At 37.6% G+C, this 23,019-nt stretch overlaps 1 protein-coding gene and 1 long non-coding RNA gene across 13 annotated transcripts in view; both read right to left on the bottom strand.

Annotated features, from left to right (window-relative positions):
- WDPCP (WD repeat containing planar cell polarity effector) overlaps nucleotides 1-23,019 on the bottom strand; it is a 506,774-nt gene that overhangs the window by 161,483 nt on the left and 322,272 nt on the right. For all 12 annotated transcript variants that reach the window (XR_014315874.1, XM_082746657.1, XM_082746660.1 and 9 more), the window contains one exon: nucleotides 20,620-20,722. Coding sequence is in view for 11 of the 12 variants with exons in the window: in XM_082746657.1 (XP_082602783.1) it covers nucleotides 20,620-20,722 (103 nt within the window). In the remaining variant the exon portion in view is untranslated. The remainder of the gene's footprint in view (nucleotides 1-20,619; nucleotides 20,723-23,019) is intronic.
- LOC309872503 overlaps nucleotides 1-23,019 on the bottom strand; it is an 857,896-nt gene that overhangs the window by 526,423 nt on the left and 308,454 nt on the right. The gene's annotated exons all lie outside the window — the stretch shown is intronic.

Here is a 23,019-nt window from a genome sequence, read left to right as displayed (position 1 = left end):
ATTCAAAGGGACACATACACTCTAATGTTTATAGCAGAATTGTAAACAATAGCCAAATTATGGAAAGAGCCCAAATATCCATCAACTGATGAATGGATAAAGAACAGGTGGTATGGTATGGTATGGAATATTATTCAGTCATCAGAAAGAATGTGACCTTGCCATTTGCAACAACATGGATGGAGCTAAAAGTATTATGCTAAGTGAAATAAGTCAGAGAAAGACAAATACCATATTATTTCACTCATGTATGGAATTTAAGAAACAAAACAAATGAATATGGGGGAAAAGAGAAGCAAACCAAGAAACAGACTCTTAACTATAGAGAACAAAATGATGGTTACTGGAAGCATAGTGGTGGGGGTTTAAACACGTGATAGGAATTAAGGCAGGCACTTGTGATAACCACTGAGAATTTTAAGTGATGAACCACTAAATTCAACATTTAAAACTAATATTGCACTGTATGCTAACCAGCTGGAATTAAAAAAAAAAACTGTAAAAGAAGTGTCTTTAAAAAAATGAATGAGACAAATGGATTTAACAGATATGTACAGAATATTCCATCCAAAACCAACAAAATACACATTCTTTTCACGTGCACATGGAACATTTTCTCAGATCACAAGGTAGGCCACAAAACAAGTCTCAATAAATAGAAGATATGTATCATATACATCTTCTCTGATCACAACACTATGAATCTAGAAATCAACCAAGAAAAAAACTGGAAAAAAATATGTGGAAGCTAAACAATATGCTACAAAACAAACAGTTGGTCAACAGCAAAAAATATCAAACAGGAAATCAAAAAATGGAAAAAAATGAAAATGAAAACACGATCGTTCAAAATTATTGAGACACAATGAGAACTGATCCAAGAGGGAGATTTATATCAATACTGAAATTCAGCAAGAAACAAGAACAATCTCAATGTAACTTTACAATTACAAGGAACTAGAAAAAGAACAAGGAAAACCTAAGATGAGTTTAAAGAAGTGAAAAATAGAGATCAGAACAGAAATATATGAAATAAGGACTAAATAGAAAAAAAGATCAGTGAAATGAAGAGCTGTTTTTTGGAAAAGATCTACAGAATTGATAAACTTCTAGCCAGATTCATCAGAAAAAAAGAGAGGATCCAAATAAATTCAGAAGTAAAAGAGGAGAGGTAACAAAATACTACAAAAATACAAGAGATTAGAAGAGACGAGTACAAAAAGTTATATGCCAACAAACTGACAACCTAGAAGAAATGGATAAATTCTTAGAAACATAGTCTTCCAAAACTGAATCAAGAAGAAATAGAAAATCTGAACAGACCAATTAGTGACAATAAAATTGAATCCATAATTTAAAAAACTCCCAATTAACAACAGTCCAAGATCAGATGGGTTTGCAGGTGAATTCTACCAAATGTTTAAAGAAGTCTGTACTGCATGGCTCAGTCACTTGAGTCACTTGAGTTATTCCAACTCTTGGTTTTGGCTTGGGTCATGATCTTGGGGTTCTGGGACTAAGCCCCACATCAGGCTCTGTGCCTAGTATGGAGTCTGTTTGTCCCTCTTCTGCTCCATACCCCCTCTTGTGCTCTCTGTCTCTTTCTCAAGGAAAATCTTAAAAAAAAACCCTATTTTCCTTAAACTATTCCAAAACAACAGAGGAGGAGGGAAAACTTCCACATATATTCTACAAGACCAGCATACCTTGATATCAAAACCAAAGACACTACAAATAAGAAAACTACAGGCCAATAACTCTGAAGAACAAAGATGCATAAACGCTCCACAAAATTAGCAAACAACATTGAATGATACATTAAAAGAATCATTCACTATAATTAAGTGGACTTTATTCCAGGAGGACAAAGAATGCTTCAATATTTGCACACCAATGTGTGAAGCCACATTGATTAAATGAATGATAAAAATCATATGATCAGGGTGCCTGGGTGGCTCAGTGGCTTAAGCCGCTGCCTTCGGCTCAGGTCATGATCTCAGGGTCCTGGGATCGAGTCCCGCATCGGGCTCTCTGCTCGGCAGGGAGCCTGCTTCCTCCTCTCTCTCTCTGCCTGCCTCTCTGCCTACTTGTGATCTCTCTCTGTCAAGTAAATAAATAAATAAAATAAAAAAAAATCATATGATCATTTTAATAGATGTAAAAAGTGCATTTGATAAAATTCAACATCTGTTTCTGATAAAAGCTCTCAATGAATTGGGTTTACAGGGAATATGCCACAACATAATACAGGCTGTATATGAAGAACCCACAGCAAACATACCCAATGGTGACATGCTGAAAACTTTTCATAAGACTAGGATGTCACTCTCACCACTTTCATTGAACACAGTATTGGAAGTCATAGCCATAGCAATCAGACAAGAAAAATAAGAGGCATCTAAGTTGGTAAGGAATAAGTTAAAATGTCACCATTTGCAGATGATATGATACTATATATAGAAAACCTTAAAGACTCCACCAAAAAAACTACTAGAAATGATAAATTCAGTAAAATAGCAGGACACAAAATCAATACACAGAAACCAGTTGCATTTCTATATACTAATAGTGAAGTGGCAGAGAAATTGAAAAACAAAACAAAAACAAAAACAAACAAACAAAAAACAAAAACAAAAACAAAAAACCATTTACAATGGTACTAAAAAAACAAAATACCTAGGAAGAAACTTAACCAAGGAGGTAAAAGAGCTATACTCTGAAAACTATAAAATGTTGATGAAAGAAATTTAAGATGACATAAAAAATGGGGATATTCAAGGCTCGTGGATTAGAATAACCAATACTGTTAAAATGCTTATAATACCCAAAGCAGTCTACAGTTTCAATGCAATCCTTATCAATATCAACAGTTCCCCCCCCCCAGAACTAGAATAATTGGAAAATTGGTATAGAACAATATATCTTGAATAGCCAAAGCAATCTTGAGATCACAATCCGAGATTTCAAGATAGAGTATGGTACTGACACAAAACAGACAGACAGATAGATCCATGACATAGAATAGACAGCCCAGAAATAAACCCACAATTACAAGGTAAGTTAACCTTCAACAAAGGAGAAAAGAATGTACAACAGAGAAAAGAGAGTCTCTTCAACAAATGGTGCTAGAAAACTGGACAGCTACATGCAACAGAATGGAACTGGACTACTTTCTTAAACCATACCAAAAAATAAGCTCAAACTGGGTTAAAGACCTAAATGTTAGACCTAAAACCATAAAACCTTAGATGAAAACACCGGTAATAATCTTTGATAGCAGCCTTAGCAGTATTTTTCTAAACCTGTCCCTCAGACAAAGGAAACAGAAGCAAAAATAAACTATTGGGACTACACCAAAATGAAAAACTATTGCTTTTTCATTAAAAAAAAAAAAAATATATATATATATATATATATATATATACATATATATATATATCCACAAACAAAAAGCAATTTACTGAATGGGATTAGATATTTGCAATGATCCATCTGACAAGGAGTTAATATTCAAAATATGTTAAGAATGTATATAACCCACCATCAAAAAAGCCCATCAAACAATCCAGTTAAAAATGGAAAGAGTGAGGGAAGGGGCAAGATGGCAGATGAATAGGAGACTGAGATATCATCAAGTCCTAGGAGTTCAACTACATAGATATCAAACCATTTTGAACACTTACAAACTCAAAAGGAGATAGAAGAGAAGAGGAGCAGCAATTCTAGGAACAGAAAATTGGCCACTTTCCAGAAGGTAGGATGTGCAGAGAAGTGAATACCAAGGTTCGGAAAGATAGACTGCAGGGGGAGGGGCTGACTCCCAGCAAGTGAGAGATCAGCAGAACACAAAATTGGAACTTTTATTTTTTTTTAAAGATTTTATTTATTTGACAGAGAGAGATCACAAGTAGAGAGGCAGGCAGAGAGAGAGGAGGAAGCAGGCACCCTGCTGAGCAGAGAGCCCGATGTGGGACTCGATCCCAGGACCCTGAGATCATGACCCGAGCCGAAGGCAGCGGCTTAACCCACTGAGCCACCCAGGTGCCCAAATTGGAACTTTTAGAAGCCCGCTTTGAGGGATGTTGCTCCAGAGGCTAAGTGGGGGGTGGGGGGGGAGGGTAGAGCCCTTGTGGGACAGTGTGGTCTCAGGACCCACGGGGTCACAGAAAGACCAGGGGTGTCTGAGTGAAGCAGAGCTCCTAAGTATTGGAGTGGGGAAGCCAACTGCAGAGACAGAGTCGAGCAGTGGGCTCTCAGCTTGGAGTTACCTTAAACCATGATCCAATGCACAGTTGGGCCACTGCTCTTTGAGCAGGAACCCCACAAGCAGCAGATCCGGGGAGACCCCCTCCTTCCTCCTCGAGGAGGAGCGGTGTGGGAACGTGCTGCAGTAATCTGCTGGGTTTGAGACTCCCAAACAGAGCCATGCACCAGAGACAGAAACACTCGGTCACAGGTTGGGTGAGCACAGAGTGCAGCTGGAGACCAGGGAGATGGGAGGGACTGGTAGTTTTTCTCTGAGGGCGCACAGAGGAGTGGGGCCCCAAGCTCTCAGCTCCTATGTGGCCAGAGACTGGGAGGCCGCCATCTTTACTTCTGTCCCCCAAAGCTCTACAGAAAGCATTCAGGGAACAAAAGCTACCAAGCGAACCCAAACAGATTTCTTACTCTGGACCCTGGCAAGGGCGGTGCAATTCTGCCTTAGACAAAGACCTTTGAGAATCACTGCAACAGGCCCCTTCCCCAGAAGATCAGCAAGAACATCCAGCCAAGACCAAGTTCAACGATCAATAAGAACTGTGGAACTCCAGGGGAAAGCAACACATAGAATTCATGGCTTTTTTAACCACGATCCTTTAGTCTTTTGAAGTTAAATTTTTTTAATTTTATATTTTTCTTATTCTATTTTTAAAAAATTTCCTCTTTCCTGTTTTAATGTTTTTAAACTATTTTATCAATGCCTTTGTAAAAATCTTTTAAAATTTTCATTGTTATATTTTATCCCTTCATTGTATTTAATGTTATTTCTTGAATGCATATAGGTTTTTTTTTTTCTTAAAAATTTTGCGATACAATTTCTTCTTATAGGTCAAAATATACCCTAAATCTAGCACAGAGCTTTGTGAAGGGAACAAGCCACAAAATCCAGGAGGCACAGAGAACCCCCACTCAAATACAAAAGAAATAGGTCCACATCCCGTCATCTAATAGTAAAACTTACAAGTCTAAGTGACAAAGAGAAAATCCTGGAAGCAGCTCGGGACAAGAGGTCTGTAACATACAATGGTAGAAATATTAGACTGGCAACAGACCTATCCACAGAGACCTGGCAGGCCAGATAGGATTGGCATGATCTATTCAGAGCACTAAGTTAGAAAAATATGCAGCCAAGAATACTATATCCAGTTAGGCTTCATTGAAAATAGGAGAGATAAAAAGGTTCTAGGACAAACAAAAATTAAAAGAATTTGCAAACACCAAACCAGCCCTACAGGAAATATTGAAAGGGGTCCTCTAAGCAAAGAGAGAGCCTAAAAGTAACATAGACCAGAAAGGAACAGAGACAATATACAGTAACAGTCGCCTTAGGCAATACAATGGCACTAAATTCATATCTCTCAATAGGTACTCTGAATGTAAAAACAAGCTAATGCCCCAAACAAAACACACAGGGCATCAGAATGGATAAAAACAAACCAACAAACCAACCAACAAGACCCATCGATATGCTTTCTACAAGAAACTCATTTTAGACCCAAAGACATCTCCAGATTTAAAGTGAAAATCTGGGCTGGAAAACAATTTACCATGCTAATGGACATCAAAAGAAAGCTGGGGTGGCAGTCCTTATATCAGATAAATTTGATTTTAAGCTAAGACTATAATAAGAGATGAGGAAGGACACTATATCATACTCAAAGTGTCTGTCCAACAAGAAGATCTAACAATTTTAAATATCTATGCCCCTAACATGGGAGCAGACAACTCTATAAACCAATTAATAACAAAATCAAAGAAACACATTGACAATAATACAACAATAGTAGGGGACTTCAACATCCCCCTCACTGAAATGGGCAGATCATCTAAGCAAAAGATTAACAAGGAAATAAAAGCTTTATTTTTTTAAATAAAATATTTTATTTATTCATTTGACACAGAGAGAGATCACAAGTAGGCAGAGCGGCAGGCAGGGAGAGAAGGGAAAGCATCCTCTCCACTGAGCAGAGAGCCTGACATGAGGTTTGATCCCAGGACCCTGAGATCATGACCCAAGCTAAAGGCAGAGACTTAACCCACAGAGCCACCCAGATGCCCAGATGGACATCACAGATATATTTAGAACATTCCACCCCCAAACAACAGAATACACATTCTTCTCTAGTGCACATGGAACATTCTCCAGAATAGATCACATCCTGGGTCACAAATAAGGTCTCAACCAGTACCACAAGATTGGGATAATTCCCTGCATATTTTCAGACCACAATGCTCTGAAGCTAGAACTCAATCACAAGAGGAAAGTTGGAAAGAACTCAAATACATGGAGGCTAAAGAGCATCCTAATGAAGAATGAATGGGTCAACCAGGAAATTGAAGAATTGAAAAAATTGATGGGAACAAAGGATAATGAAAACACAATGGTTCAAAATCTGTGGGACACAGCAAAGGCAGTCCTGAGAGGAAAATATATAGTGATACAAACCTTTCTCAAGAAACAAGAAAGATCTCAAATACACAACCTAACCCTACACATAAAGGAGCTGGAGAAAGAACAACAAAGAAAGCCTAAACCCAACAGGAGAAAAGAAATAATAAAGATCAGAGCAGAAATCAATGAAATAGAAAGAAAGAAAGAAACACACACACACAAAAACATCAGAACAAATCAACAAAACTAGGAGCTGGTTCTTTGAAAGAGTAAGGTTGATAAACCCCTGGCCAGACTTATCAAAAATGGAAAAAGAGATCACAACCAACACCAAAGAAATACAAACAATTATAAGAACATATTATGAGCAACTATACGCCAGCAAATTAGACAATCTGGAAGAAATGGATGCATTCCGAGAGACATATAAACTACCACAACTGAACCAGGAAGATATAGAGAACCTGAACAGACCCATAACCAGTAAGGAGATTGAAGCAGTCATCAAAAATCTCCCAATAAACAAGAGCCCAGGACCAGATAGCTCCCCAGGAAAGTTCTGCCAAGCATTTAAAGAAAAATTAATACCTATTATCCTGAAAATGTTCCAAAAACTAGAAATGGAAGGAAAACTTCCAAACTCATTTTATGAGGCCAGCATTACCTTGATCCCAAAACCAGACAAGGATCCCATCAAAAAAGAGAATTACAGAACAATATCCTTGATGAACACAGATGCGAAAATTCTCACCAAAGTAGTAGCCAATAGGATCCAACAGCACATTAAAAGGATTATTCACCATAGCCAAGTGGGATTTATTCCAGGGCTGCAAGATTGGTTCGACATCCGCAAATCAGTGTGATACAATACGTTAATAAAAGAAAGAACAAGAACCACATGATATTCTCAATAGATGCTGAAAAAGCATTTGACAAAGTACAGCATCCTTTCTTCATCAAAACTAGGCAGAGTGTAGGGATAGAGGGTACATACCTCAATATCATCAAAGCCATCTATGAAAAACCCATAGCAAATATCATTCTGAATGAGGAAAAACTGAGAACTTTTCTGCAAAGGTCAGGAACACAGCAGGGATGTCCACTATCCCCACTGCTATTCAACGTAGTACTAGAAGCCCTAGCCTCAGCCTTCAGACAACAAAAAGAAATTAAGGGCATCTGAATCAGCAAAGAAGTCAACCTCCCAATCTTTGCAGATGACATGATACTTGATGTGGAAAACCCAAAAGACTCCATTCCAAAACTGATAGTAAATCTACACAATTAATGCAATCCCTAGCAAAACTCCATCAAATTTTTCAAAGAAATGGAACAAATAATCCTAAAATTTATATGGAACCAGAAACAACCCTGAATAGCCAGTGGAATGTTGAAAAAGAAAACCTAATTTGGTGGCATCACAACTGCAGACTTCAGGCTCTATTACAAAGCTGTAATCATTAAGACAGTATGGTACTGGCATAAAAACATACACATAGATCAATGGAACATAAGAGAGAGCCCAGAAATGGACCCTCAACTCTATGGTCAACTAATTTTTGATGAAGCAGGAAAGAATGTCCAACGGAAAAAAGACAAGTCTCTTCAACAAATTTTGTTGGGAAAATTGGACAGCTACATGCAGAAGAATGAAACTGGACCATTTCCTTATACCACACACAAAAAGACTCAAAATGGCTGAAAGACCTCAATGTGCAAAAGGAATCCATCAAAACCCTTGAGAAGAACACCGTCACTGACCTCTTCACCTCAGCCACAGGAACTTCTTCCTAGAAACATCACCAAAGGCAAGAGAAGCAAGGGAAAAGATGAATTATTGGGACTTCATCAAGATTGAAAGCTTTTGCACAGCAAAGGAAACAGTCAACAAAACCAAAAGACAACTGACAGAATGTGAGAAGATATTCACAAAGAACACATTACATAAAGGGCTAGTATCCGAAATCTATAAGGAACTTACTGAACTCAACACCCAAAGAACAAAGAATCCAATCGAGAAATGGGCAGAAGATATGAACAGATAGTTCTTCAAAGAAAACATCCAAATGGCCAACAGACACATGGAAAAGTTGCTCAACATAACTTGCCATCAGGGAAATACAAATCAAAATTGCAGTGAGATACTACTTCACACCAGTCAGAATGGTTAACATTAACCAGTCAAGAAATGACAGGTGTTGTCAAGGATGTGGAGAAAGGGGAAACCCTCCTACATTATTCAGATTGCAAGCTGGTGCAGCCACTCGAAAATAGCATGGAGGCTCCTGAAAAAGTTGAAAATAGAGCTCCCTACAACCCAGCAATTGCAGTACTGGGTATTTACCCTGAAGATACAAATGTAGTGATCCGAAGGGGCACGTGCACTCAAATGTTTATAGCAGCAATGTCCACAATAGCCAAACTATGGAAAGAACCCAGATGTCTATCAACAGATGAATAGATAAAGAAGATGGGGTATATAAATAATGGCATACTATGCAGCCATCAAAAGAAACATGCCATTTGCAATGACGTGGATGGAACTAGAGGGTATCATGCTAACTGAAACAAGTCATTCAGAGAAAAAAATATCATATGATCTTTCTGATAGGAATTTGAGAGGCAGGGCGGGGGTCATGGGGGTTAGGGAGAGAAAAAATGAAATGCGATGGGATTGGGAGGGAGACAAACCAGAAGAGAATCTTAATCTCACAAAACAAACTAAGGGTTGCTGGGAGGTGGGGGGGTTGGGATAGGGTGGCTGGGTTATGGACATTGGAGAGGATATGTGCTATCATAAGTGCTATGAAATGTGTAAGCCTGATAATTCACAGAACTGTACCCCTGGGGCAAATAGTACATTATATGTTAATACAAAAAAATGGAAAGAGTACCTTCCAGAACAGATTTTTTTTTTCAAAGAATACAGACAGATGGCCTGTAACAGGTATGCGAAAGAGACCTAAACATTACTAACCAACAGGAATATGCAAATCAAAACCACAATGAGATATCACTTTACACCTCTCAGAATGGCTCTAATCAAAATGCCAAATGTATGGTTGAGGAAGAGTAGATAAAGGAAACTTCATGCACTCTTGGTGGGATGGTAAGTTGGTAGAGCCACTGTAGAAAACCATATGGGTGCTTCTCAGAAAGTTAAAAATAAAAATTCTGTATGGTCAGTAACTCTACTACTGGGTATTTAACTAACGAAAATGAAAACATTAACCTGAGAAGATACATATACCCCTGTGTATTGCAGCATTATTTATAATACCCAAATTTTGAAAACAAACCAGTGTCCATGTGCAGATGAATAGATAAATGTGTATATACACATACACATATACATACACACACTCAACCATAAAAAAGTAAGATCTTGCTATTTGAGACAGCATGGATGGACCTAGAGAATATGCTGAGTGAAGTAAGTCAGACATAGATAAATACGTGGAATCTAAAAAACAAAAAGCAGAAACAGAACCATAATTACAGAGAAAAACTGAGGGTTGCCAGAGGGGTTGTGGGTGGGGGATGGGCAAATGAGTGAAGGGGGAGAGGATGATATAGGCTTCCAGTTACAGGGTGAAGAAGTCATAGAATGAAAGGTATAGGGAATCTAGTCAATGATATTGTTATAGTATTATATGGTGATAGATGATAGTTATAGTTGTGTGTCAACTATACTTCAATTAAAAACAAAACAAAAACAAAACACTGAGATATTTGTGCAAGTACAAAGAGACCAATGAAGTAAAGAGCCCAGGAACACTCTCTCTATATATATACTATAACATTTACAAAATAGTACTGCCTTCCCCATCAGAATGGCTAAAATGCAAAAGAGAGACAATATTATACATCAGTGAGGAAGGACCAATATCTGCTGTTATGGACAACTGGTGAGAAGATAAACTATTACAGCTCCTTAGGAAAACTGGAAATAGCTACAGTAGAGGAGCACATTTTTCCATCATTAAGATGCATCTTTGGAATGTGGAGAAAGGGGAACCACCTTGTACTGGTGGGTTGATGGGAATGCAAACTGGTGTAGCCACTCTGGAAAACAGGATGGAGGTTCCTCATAAAATTTTAAAATAGAAATACCCTATGACCCAGCAATCACACTATTAGATATTTATCCAAAGAATACAAAAATACTTCTTTGGAAGGATATGTGTACCCTAATGTTTATGGTGACATTATCAACAATAGCCAAATTATGGGAAGAGCCCAAATGTCTATCGACTGATGAATGGATAAAGAGGTGGTATATGGGAGGAGTCAAGATGGCGGAGAAGTAGCAGGCTGAGACTACTTCAGCTAGCAAGAGATCAGCTAGATAGTTTATCTAAAGATTGCAAACACCTACAAATCCATCGGCAGATCGAAGAGAAGAACAGCAATTCAAAAAACAGAAAAACAACCACTTTCTGAAAGGTAGGACTGGTGGAGAAGTGAATCCAAAGCGATGGGAAGATAGACCCCTGGGGGAGAGGCCGGCTCCGCTCCCGGCAAGCAGCGGAGCAACGGAGCAACAGAGCACAAAATCAGGACTTTTAAAAGTCTGTTCCGCTGAGGGACATTGCTCCAGAGGCTAAACTGGGGTGAAGCCCATGTGGGGTCAGCTTGGCCTTAGGTTCTACAGGGTCACAGAAGGAACGGGGTGTCTGAGTGTCGCAGAGCTTACAGGTATTAGAACGGGGAAGCCGGCTACAGAGTAAGCTCACAGCTCAGGGTTACCTTGAACCGGTCGCAGGCTCCAGTGAGCTTGGAGCATGGCCGGAGGTCAGGCAGACGGGAGTTACTGGGTGCTGCTCTCTGAGGGCATACTGAGAAGTGGGGCCCCGGGCTCTTGGTTCCTCCGGGCCGGAGACCAGGAGGCCGCCATTTGTATTCCCGTCCTCCGGAACTCTACGGAAAGCGCTCAGGGAACAAAAGCTCCTGCAAGCAAACCTGAGCAGATTACTTAGCCCAGCCCCTGGTAAGGGCGGTACAATTCCGCCTGGGGCAAAGACACTTGAGAATCATTACAACAGACCCCTCCCCCAGAAGATCAACAAGAAATCCAGCCAAGACCAAGTTCACCTACCAAGAAGAGCAGTTTCAATAACAAGGAGAGCAGCAGAATCCCAGAGGAAGAGAAAGCAAAGCACAGAATTCATGGCTTTCCCTATGATTCTTTAGTCTTGCAGTTAATTTAATTTTTTTATTTTTTTTCTCTTGCTCTGCTGAAATTTTTTTAACTTTTACCTTTTTCTTTTTTAACTAGTTTATCTAATATATATATATTTTTTCTTTTCTTATACTTTTCTTTATTCGTTTTCTTTTTTAAATTCTTTTCTTTCTTTCCTTTTTATTTCTTCCTTCTTTCTTTCTTTCTGAACCTCTTTTTATCCCTTTTCTAAGCCCTCATAATTTGGGATCTCTTCTGATTTGGTTAAAGCATATTTTCCTGGGATTGTTGCCACCCTTTTAGTATTTTATTTGCTTCTTCATATACTCTTATCTGGACAAAATGACAAGGCGGAAAAATTCACCACAAAAAAAAAAAAAAAAAAAAAAAAGAACAAGAGGCAGTACCAAAGGCTAGGGACCTAATCAATACAGACATTGATAATATGTCAGATCTAGAGTTCAGAATGACAATTCTCAAGGTTCTAGCTGGGCTCGAAAAAGGCATGGAAGATATTAGAGAAACCCTCTCGGGAGATATAAAAGCCCTTTCTGGAGAAATAAAAGAACTAAAATCTAACTAAATTGAATTAAAAAAAACTATTAATGAGGTGCAATAAAAATTGGAGGCTCTCACTGCTAGGATAAATGAGGTAGAAGAAAGAATTAGCAATATAGAAGACCAAATGACAGAGAATAAAGAAGCTGAGCAAAAGAGGGACAAACAGCTACTGGACCACGAGGGGAGAATTCGAAAGATAAGTGACACCATAAAACGAAACAACAATAGAATAATTGGGATTCCAGAAGAAGAAGAAAGAAAGAGGGGAGTAGAAAGTATACTGGAGAGAATTATTGGGGAGAATTTCCCCAATATGGCAAAGGGAACAAGCAGCAAAATTCAGGAAGTGCAGAGAACGCCCCTCAAAATCAATATGAAGAGGCCCACACCCCGTCACCTAATAGTAAAATTTACAAGTCTTAGTGACAAAGAGAAAATCCTGAAAGCAGCCTGGGAAAAGAAGTCTGTAACATACAATGGTAAAAATATTAGATTGGCAGCAGACTTATCTACAGAGACCTGGAAGGCCAGAAAGAGCTGGCATGATATATTCAGAGCACTAATGAGGAAAAACATGCAGCCAAGAATACTATATCCAGCTAGGCTATCATTGAAAATAGAAGGAGAGATTAAAAGCTTCCAGGACAAACAAAAACTGAAAGAATTTGCAAACACCAAACCAGCTCTACAGGAAATATTTAAAAAGGTCCTCTAAGCAAAGAGAGAGCCTATAAGTGGTAGATCAGAAAGGAACAGAGACAATATACCGTGATAGTCACCTTACAGGAAATACAATGGCACTAAATTCTTATCTCTCAATAGTTACCCTGAATGTTAATAGGATAAATGCCCCAATCAAATGACACAGGGTATCAGAATGGATAAAAAAACAAAACCCATCTATATGTTGCCTCCAAGAAACTCATTTTAAGCCTGAAGACACCTCCAGATTTAAAGTAAGGGGGTAGAAAAGAATTTACCATGCTAATGGACATCAGAAGAAAGCAGGAGTGTCAATCCTTATATCAGATCAATTAGATTTTAAGACAAAGACTATAAGAGATGAGGAAGGACACTATATCATACTCAAAGGGTATGTCCAAAAAGAAGATCTAACAATTTTAAATGTCTATGCCTCCAACGTGGGAGCAGCCAACTATATAAACCAATGAATAACAAAATCAAAGAAACACATCAACAATAATACAATAATAGCAGGGGACTTTAACACTCCCCTCACTGAAAGAGAGAGATCATCCAAGCAAAAGATCAACAAGGAAATAAAGGCCTTAAATGACACACTGGACCAGATGGACATCCCAGATATATTCAGAACATTTCATCCCAAAGCAACAGAATACACATTTCTTCTCTAGTACACATGGAACATCCTCCATAATAGATCGCATGCTCGGTCCTAAATCAGGACTCAACCGGTATCAAAAGATTGGGATCATTCCCTGCATATTTTCAGACCACAATGCTCTAAAGCTAGAACTCAACCACACAAGGAAGTTTGGAAAGAACCCAAATACATGGAGACTAAACAGCATCCTTCTAAAGAATGAATGGGTCAACCAGGAAATTAAAGAAGAATTGAAAAAAATCATGCAAACAAATGATAATGAAAACACAATGGTTCAAAATCTGTGGGACACCACAAAGGCAGTCCTGAGAGGAAAATATATAGCGGTACAAGCCTTTCTCAAGAAACAAGAAAGGACTCAGGTACACAGCCTAACCCTACACCAAAAGGAGCTGGAGAAAGAACAAGAAAGAAACCCTAAACCCAGCAGGAGAAGAGAAATCATAAAGATCAGAGCAGAAATCAATGAAACAGAAGCCAAAAAAACAACAGATCAATGAAACTAGGAGCTGGTTCTTTGAAAGAATTAATAAAATTGATAACCCCCTGGCCAGACTTATCAAAAAGAAAAGAGAAAGGACCCAAATAAATAAAATCATAAATGAAAGAGGAGAGATCACAACTAACACCAAAGAAATACAAACAATTATCAGAACATACTATGAGCAGCTCTATGCCAACAAATTTGACAATCTGGAAGAAATGGATGCATTCCTAGAAACATATAAACTACCACAACTGAACCAGGAAGAAATAGAAAGCCTGAACAGACCCATAACCAGTAAGGAGATTGAAACAGTCATTAAAAATCTCCAAACAAACAAAAGCCCAGGGCCAGACGGCTTCCCGGGGGAATTCTTTTTTTTTTTTTTTTTTTTTTTTAAGATTTTATTTATTTGTTAGAGAGAGAGTGAGACAGAGCACAAGCACAGGCAGACAGAGTGGCAGGCTAGAGGCAGAGGGAGAAGCAGGCTCCCTGCCGAGCAAGGAGCCCGATGTGGGACTCAATCCCAGGACTCTGGAATTATGACCTGAGCCAAAGGCAGCCGCTTAACCAAGTGAGCCACCCAGGCATCCCTCCCGGGGGAATTCTACCAAACATTTAAAGAAGAATTAATTCCTATTCTCCTGAAACTGTTCCAAAAAATAGAAATGGAAGGAAAACTTCCAAACTCATTTTATGAGGCCAGCATCACCTTGATCCCAAAACCAGACAAGGATCCCATCAAAAAAGTGAGCTATAGACCAATATCCTTGATGTACAGAGATGTGAAAATTCTCACCAAAATACTAGGCAATAGGATTCAACAGTACATTAAAAGGATTATTCACCACGACCAAGTGGGATTTATTCCAGGGCTCCAAGGTTGGTTCAACATCCGCAAATCAGTCAATGTGATACAACACATCAATAAAAGAAAGAACAATATGATACTCTCAATAGATGCTGAAAAAGCATTTGACAAAGTACAGCATCCCTTCCTGATCAAAACTCTTCAAAGTGTAGGGATAGAGGGCACATACCTCAATATTATCAAAGCCATTTATGAAAAACCCAAATATCATTCTCAAAAGCCATTTATGAAAATGCAAATATCATTCTCAATGGAGAAAAACTGAAAGCTTTTCCGCTAAGTTCAGGAACACGGCAGGGATGTCCATTATCACCACTGCTCTTCAACATAGTACTAGAAGTCCTAGCCTCAGCAATGAGACAACAAAAGGAAATTAAAGGCATCCAAATTGGCAAAGAAGAAGTCAAACTATCATTCTTCGCAGATGATATGATACTATATGTGGAAAACCCAAAGGACTCCATGCCAAAACTGCTAGAACTTGTACAGGAATTCAGTAAAGTGTCAGGATATAAAATCAGTGCAGAGAAATTAGATGCATTTCTCTACACCAACAACAAGATAGAAGAAGGAGAAATTAAGGAGTCAATCCCATTTACAATTGCACCCCAAAACACAAGATACTTAGGAATAAACCTAGCCAAAGAGGCAAAGAATCTATACTCAGAAAACTATAAAGTACTCATGAAAGAAATTGAGGAAGACACAAAGAAATGGAAAAATGTTCCATGCTCCTGGATTGGAAGAATAAATATTGTGAAAATGTCTATGCTACCTAAAGCAATCTACACATTTAATGCAATTCCTATCAAAGTACCATCCATCTTTTTCAAAGAAATGGAACAAATAATGCTAAAATTTATATGGAACCAAAAAAGACCTCGAATAGCCAAAGGAATATTGAAAAAGAAAGCCAACGTTGGTGGCATCAGTATTCCAGACTTCAAGCTCTATTACAAAGCTGTCATCATCAAGACAGCATGGTACTGGCACAAAAACAGACACATAGATCAATGGAATAGAATAGAAAGCCCAGAAATAGACCTTCAACTCTATAGTCAACTAATCTTCGACAAATCAGGAAAGAATGTCCAATGGAAAAAAGACAGCCTCTTCAATAAATGGTGTTGGGAAAATTGGACAGCCACAGGCAGAAAAATGAAATTGGATTATTTCCTTACACCACACACGAAAATAGACTCAAAATGGATGAAGGACCTCAATGTGAGAAAGGACTCCATCAAAATTCTTGAGGAGAACACAGGCAGCAACCTCTTCGACCTCAGCCGCAGCAACATCTTCCTAGGAACATTACCAAAGGCAAGGGAAGCAAGGGCAAAAGTGAACTATTGGGATTTTATTTCCTTTTGCACAGCAAAGGAAATAGTGAACAAAACCAAAAGACAACTGACAGAATGGGAGAAGATATTTGCAAAGGACATATCAAATAAAGGGCTAGTGTCCAAATATAAAGAACTTAGCAAACTCAACACCCAAAGAACAAAGAATCCAATCAAGAAATGGGCAGAAGACATGAACAGACATTTCTGCAAAGAAGACATCCAGATGGCCAACAGACACATGAAAAAGTGCTCCATATCACTCGGCATCAGGGAAATACAAATCAAAACCACAATGAGATATCACCTCACACCAGTCAGAATGGCTAAAATCAACAAGTCAGGAAATGACAGATGCTAGCGATGATGCGGAGAAAGGGAAACCCTCCTACACTGTTGGTGGGAATGCAAGCTGGTGCAACCACTCTGGAAAACAGCATGGAAGTTCCTCAAAATGTTGAAAATAGAACTGCCCTATGACCCAGGATTTGCACTACTGGGTATTTACCCTAAAGATACAAACATAGTGATCCGAAGGTGCACGTGCACCCGAATGTTTATAGCAGCAATGTCCACAACAGCCAAACTATGGAAAGAACCTAGATGTCCATCAACAGATGAATGGATCAAGAAGATGTGGTATATATACACAATGGAATACTATGCAGCCATCAAAAGAAAAGAAATCTTGCCATTTGCAACGACGTGGATGGAACTAGAGTTATCATGCTTAGCAAAACAAGTCAAGCAGAGAAAGACAACTATCATATGATCTCCCTGATATGAGGAAGTGGTGATGCAACATGGGGGCTTAGGGGTGTAGGAGAAGAATAAATGAAACAAGATGGGATTGGGAAGGAGACAAACCATAAGTGCCTCTTAATCTCACAAAACAAACTGAGGGTTGCTGGGGGGAGGGGGTTGGGAGAAGGGGGGTGGAATTATGGACATTGGGATGGGTATGTGCTTTGGTGAGTGCTGTGAAGTGTGTAAACCTGGCGATTCACAGACCTGTACCCCTGGGGATAAAAATATATTATATGTTTATAAAAAATAAAAAAATTTATTAAAATAAAAGAGGTGGTATATGTATGTATGTGTGGGTGTAAATACACTCACACACAGACACACACACACACACACACACACACATACACACACACTGGAATATTATTCAGCCTTTAAAAGAAAGAAATCTAATATTACACCAGTGTATGTTAACTGGAATTTATTTATTTTTAAAGATCTTATTTATTTATTTGAGAGAGAGAGAGCACCAGCAGGCAGAGAAGCAGGTAGAGGGAGAGAGAGAAGTAGGCTCCCTGATGAGTAAGGAGCCCGATGTGGGATTTGATCCCAAGACCCTGGGATCATGACCTGAGCTGAAGGCAGGTGCCTAACCGACTGAGCCACCCAGTTGTCCCTGTTAACTGGAATTTAAATGAAGACTTTAAAAAATAAGAATATATAAACTTGATTTAAAAAAAGATATGCCTCTTTGGCATACTGATTATTCTAAGCTAGTATTTTCTCAAAAACTGTAGACACAGAATATCTCTGAAATCCTTGTTTCCCTTCCTTAAGAGACACTTCCATGTATAGGGGAAATCTCTATTTCTAAGGGTATCTCCTTCAGTATCAGGAAGAAGGGAGTGGCTCTTAGATGCTTAGAAACTGCTATCAGTGGAGAAGGCATGAGCTTAAATCTGCATGACAACTTTAGCCTTTTTTACGGTTTTTTTTTTTTTTCCCCCTTCATGGTAATGTCCCATAACTGATCCTCTACCTATACCATCTTCTTTTGTCTTTAGATAGAGATGGTATTTAAGGTGATGGCTTCAGGTAGTTTGGTGAGATACTCAGTTTTTCTGGGTCTCTCCCATATATACAGAATGAATATATATTATTAAACCATGTTTCGTTTTCTATTAATTAGTCTTTTTTTCCCTTGGATTTTTTTTTTAATTTAAATACAAGTAGCCAAGATATAGTACTTCATTAGTGTCTCTATTAATCAGTCTTGTGTAAATTTGATTTTTAGTCCTGGTGGAAAAACCTTGAAGGATAGAGGAAAATTTTTTTCTCTCCTACACTCCTAAAGCTAAATGTACAAATATATCCTGTGTCTCAGCAAATACCCTTTAAGCATATACCCAGTAGATCTGTGTATACATCTGTTGAAAGACAAACACAAGTACATTCATAGCAACACTATTCACAATGAACACCAAAGAACTCAAATATAATGAATAAAATTGTATATATTCATCTGTTGGATTACTATTACATAGCAATAAAAAAGAATTACAAACATATACAACAATATAAAAGAACTTCATAAAGTTGAGTGAAAGGAGTCCAAAATAAAAGAATAATATATATTTCACTTAATTAAAATTTGAAAGAAACATAAAGCTAATCTATAGTGTTGTAAGTAAAGACAGTTGGGCTGGGATACAGTATCTTAAAGTGGATATAAGACGCCATGCATGGTCCTGGTAATGTATGTTCCTTGCTCTGGATAATGGTTACAAGAATGTTTACTTTGTGAAAATCTGCTGAGTCAAGATTTTTCATTTGTATGCTTCTGTGTATGTATATTATACTATAATAAAAAGTTTAAATAAAAAACATTCAAATTGTTCAGCCACCCAGGTGCCCTTGAAATACTTCAACTTGAATACTCTTGTTATTTTACACAATATATCTTCTTGCTTGCATCAAAGAACACTTTTGAAAGCCAAAAACTCAACTGCTTTCAGAAATGTTTGAGAGAACAGAGTTGAACTAAATTTGAAGGAACTTGAGAGAAAACTAGCTTTCCCCAGCATGATGTGGGCTATATGGAAGAACTAGACAGAAACTACCGTTAAGAAACTAGAGATTCTTTCCTAATTCCTTTTCTAATTTTGAATGGGAGTCTCCCCAGTTTTCTAGAATAAAAGTGGAGTATAACATCCATCTGAATGTTCACCTCTTGATAGTTACTGTTGTGACTGAATGGTATCTTTGTTAAGGGAAAGTAATCAAGGTCAAAGGGTAAGGCCTGAAAAAAAGGCTGAAAAGTGGGGAGGAACAGTTTCAATGAAGAAAGATATTTGTCAGAAATGAGGCAGGGCTCAAAAAGGCTCTTTGGCTAGGAACTATCAGCTGGGTATAGTAATCCAATCAAAGCATTCACAGGGCACAGAAAGTATACTGGTGAATAGTGGAGTTTCTTAATTTTTCTGAAATTGTGTGATAATTTCTTCACCTTCCTTTTCACCCTTAGTAACTTTAAATAGTTTTAAAATGCAAAACCTCCATTGTTAAAGAGAAGCGGACAACTGCTCCTTTTGGATGCCAACAGCATTGTAAAAACAAAGATGATAATCAACAGAGAGGCTTGTTATAATAATTTGAGGCAAACTTACAAAGTGGAAATTTATTAAAACTTCATTTCTTAGGAGTTTCACAAAGAAGTGAATTAGATTACAATTCTGAGGGTCCTTTGCCTAATCTAGAAATAGTAAATACCAGGAAGAAAAGGAATTGGAAAGTCCAGAGATCAGTAATTCCAGATTTAGTCACACTAGACAAGCTAAGTTTAGAAAAAGAAGCTCATGTTGCTATTGTAATAGTTTGTAAAACTTATCATTTTTATATATTGTAAAGTTTTGAGTGGACCTTTAGATTAAATTTAGGTTTCTGATTGGTCTTCTTTGGAAGACAACACTGTAAAATGACTAGTAGCTCCTAAAAGAAAACAAGTCACCCATCAAACCTAAAATTCCATGTTAAATACTTTGATATAGAACAGAATTCTTTTGAGATATGACATGTCTATGTGTATAAATAACTATATAAATTTATGTGTCGGCTAACATTAATAACTGCACTTATGATAAATACATCCCCAAAAGTCTTATGAAAACAGTGCCTTTTTGACTTTTTGCTAAATGGTGATTAATCAGTGATTATTAATTTTATATCAACACAGTTCCCACTTACATATCCATATTGTACTATTTACCCAGGCTTAATTCTTTTTTAAACGTCACTTTCTTTACAAAGAGAGCAATGCAAATTAATCAACTATGCCTTACAAACATAAATATAAAATGATACTGAGTAAGTATTGATTAAAACAAAAAGCATTTTAGAAAACCAGCATTAATTCTTACCAACTCCAGAGGTTATTGATTCTGCATCAATGTCACTAGCTCTTTTTCTTGCCACTTCAGCTAGTGCCAATTCACCCTTATCTAGTGCAAAGTAATGGATATCCTTTGGAAATAAAGCAAAATAAAAGATTAATCCAAATGAATGTTGGTCAGGTTACAAAGAAGATTTTGAACAAAAGAGCTTACTGTTCCGATTACAAAACAGACATGGCTGATGAATAATTTTTTGTGTTTTAATTCTCTCAGTTTTCTTTGCTAACATAAGCAAATTTTCTTAAATTGTAGATTATAACTATACCTAATAGCATTACTTAAGTAAGTTATTTTAATTCTTCAGGGAAAAAGACAAGTTTTTAAACCAAAGGTTTGACATACTCAGTTTTGTTAGGAAACAAAAACATTTATTGCTATGTTCTTTGGTGAGATTTTAATGTCCAAGATGACTTCTTCAAAATTAAATTATATATCATATTATGATAAGCATTTTGCAAGAAATACAACTATACAAATTTGTCTCTGATACTTATGTATCTGGCACATGCTATTTTGTTAACATTATTCATATTACTGATCTTGAACTCTTACAGTCAACAAATAATCAGCGCCTACTAAGTGTTAGGCATTGTTCTAGGATATAGGGGTCAATTATAGTTCCATGTCTCAGGAAGCTGTCAGTCCAGTGGGGAGACAGACCATTGTGAACAACAGTTAATTACATCATGTGTGATAGGTTTTATAACAGATATTTGCACAGATATTTGCTCTGGAGCTAAAGAGAAGGAACTGGTCCTTGATCTGGGTCTTGAAGGACAAATAAGAGGAAAAATAGAGAAAAAGAGACAGAATTAGTATATGGTGCATATATGTACAGAAGATTAAAAAAACAGTTCTGCTAGGCAATGGTATATCTTTGAATATGGAAGGAGTCTTGGACTGGATGTGTGGGAGAAAGCAGCGTAAAATAATACTAAAGTACGTATAGCCACTAAAAACTATTTTGAACTATTTTTGGTGTGCAAAAGATTGTGGGAATACTAGTGCGATAAAAATGGAAAAAGGGGCACCTAGGTGGCTCAGTCAGTTAATTGTCTGACTCTTGATTCCAACTGAGGTCATGATCTCAGTGTTGTGAGATTGAGCCCCACACTGGGCTCTCTGCTCATTAGAGAGTCTGCTTAAGGTCTCTCTTTCCTTCTCCCTCTCTCTCTAGAATAAATAAATAAATCTCTAAAAAAATGGAGAAAGAATACAAACAACCAGTTTACAATGAAGAAATACAAATGGCCTATACTCAAGAGAGATATTTCACTTTATTAATATTCAAATAAATGCAATTGGGAAAGTGTAATTTCAAATTGTTTAAATTTTTAAAAGTTCAGAATATTCACTGGTTGCAGAGACTTCAGTGAAGATGGCAGAATAGGAGGATCAGAAGCTCACCTCATCCTGTGAATACAACTATGTAACACCCCCATCAGTGTAAGTAACCCAGGAAATGATCCAAAGACTGGCAGACCAGACTCTCTACAGGTAGTCACAATAAAGAGGGCAGGAAAGGTGGAGATGCTGTTAGGAACCGAATGGACCCACAGGACTGTCCCCAGGAAGGAGGGACAATGCAGATGTGGAGAGGAGAGAGAAACAGACCCTAACATCAGACACAAGAACAAGACAGAATAACAGTGAGAGCTAAATGAAATGGAGATAAGTAATACACTTGATAGAGAATTTAAAGTAATGGTCATAAAGATACACTCACTAGGCTTCAATAGACTGAGAAAAATAGAACTCAATGATACCTTCAAAAAAGAGAGGAAACAAAAAAGAACCAATGAGAGATGAAGAATTCAATAACTGAAATAAAAAAATACACTAGATGCCGACTAGTCGAAGTGTAAGAACAGATCAGGAACCTGCAGGAGAGAGTAATTGAAAGCAATCAAGCTGACTGGAGAGAGAGGGGAAAAACTAATGAAAAATGAAAATAGAAAAATGGAAGTCAACAACCTCAGCAAACATAACAACATTTACATTATAGGAATTCCAGAGGAGAAGAGAGAGAAAGGGGATTGAAAATTTATTTGAAGAAATAATAGCTGGACACTCCCCAAATCTGGGGAAGGAAACAGAAATCTAGATTCAGGAGGCACAGAGATTTCCCCCAAAACAACCCAAAGGGTCCACATCAAGACACATAGTAATTGTAATGGCAAAAATAAAATAAAATAAAATAAAGAAAGAATTTTAAAAGCAGCAAGAGAAAGCAGTTACATACAGGGGAAATCATATAAGACTATCAGTGATTCTTCAGCAGAAACTTGTAGGTTAGAAGGGAGTGGCATGATATATTCAAAGTGCTGAACAAAAAAATCTTGCAGCCAAGAATACTCTATCCAGCAT

The sequence above is a fragment of the Mustela nivalis genome, assembly GCF_964662115.1.
Source record: "Mustela nivalis genome assembly, chromosome: 8".
Taxonomy (NCBI): domain Eukaryota; kingdom Metazoa; phylum Chordata; class Mammalia; order Carnivora; family Mustelidae; genus Mustela; species Mustela nivalis.
The sequence above is the reverse complement of the archived record's forward strand: the minus strand, read 5'-3'. Positions and strand labels throughout refer to the sequence as shown.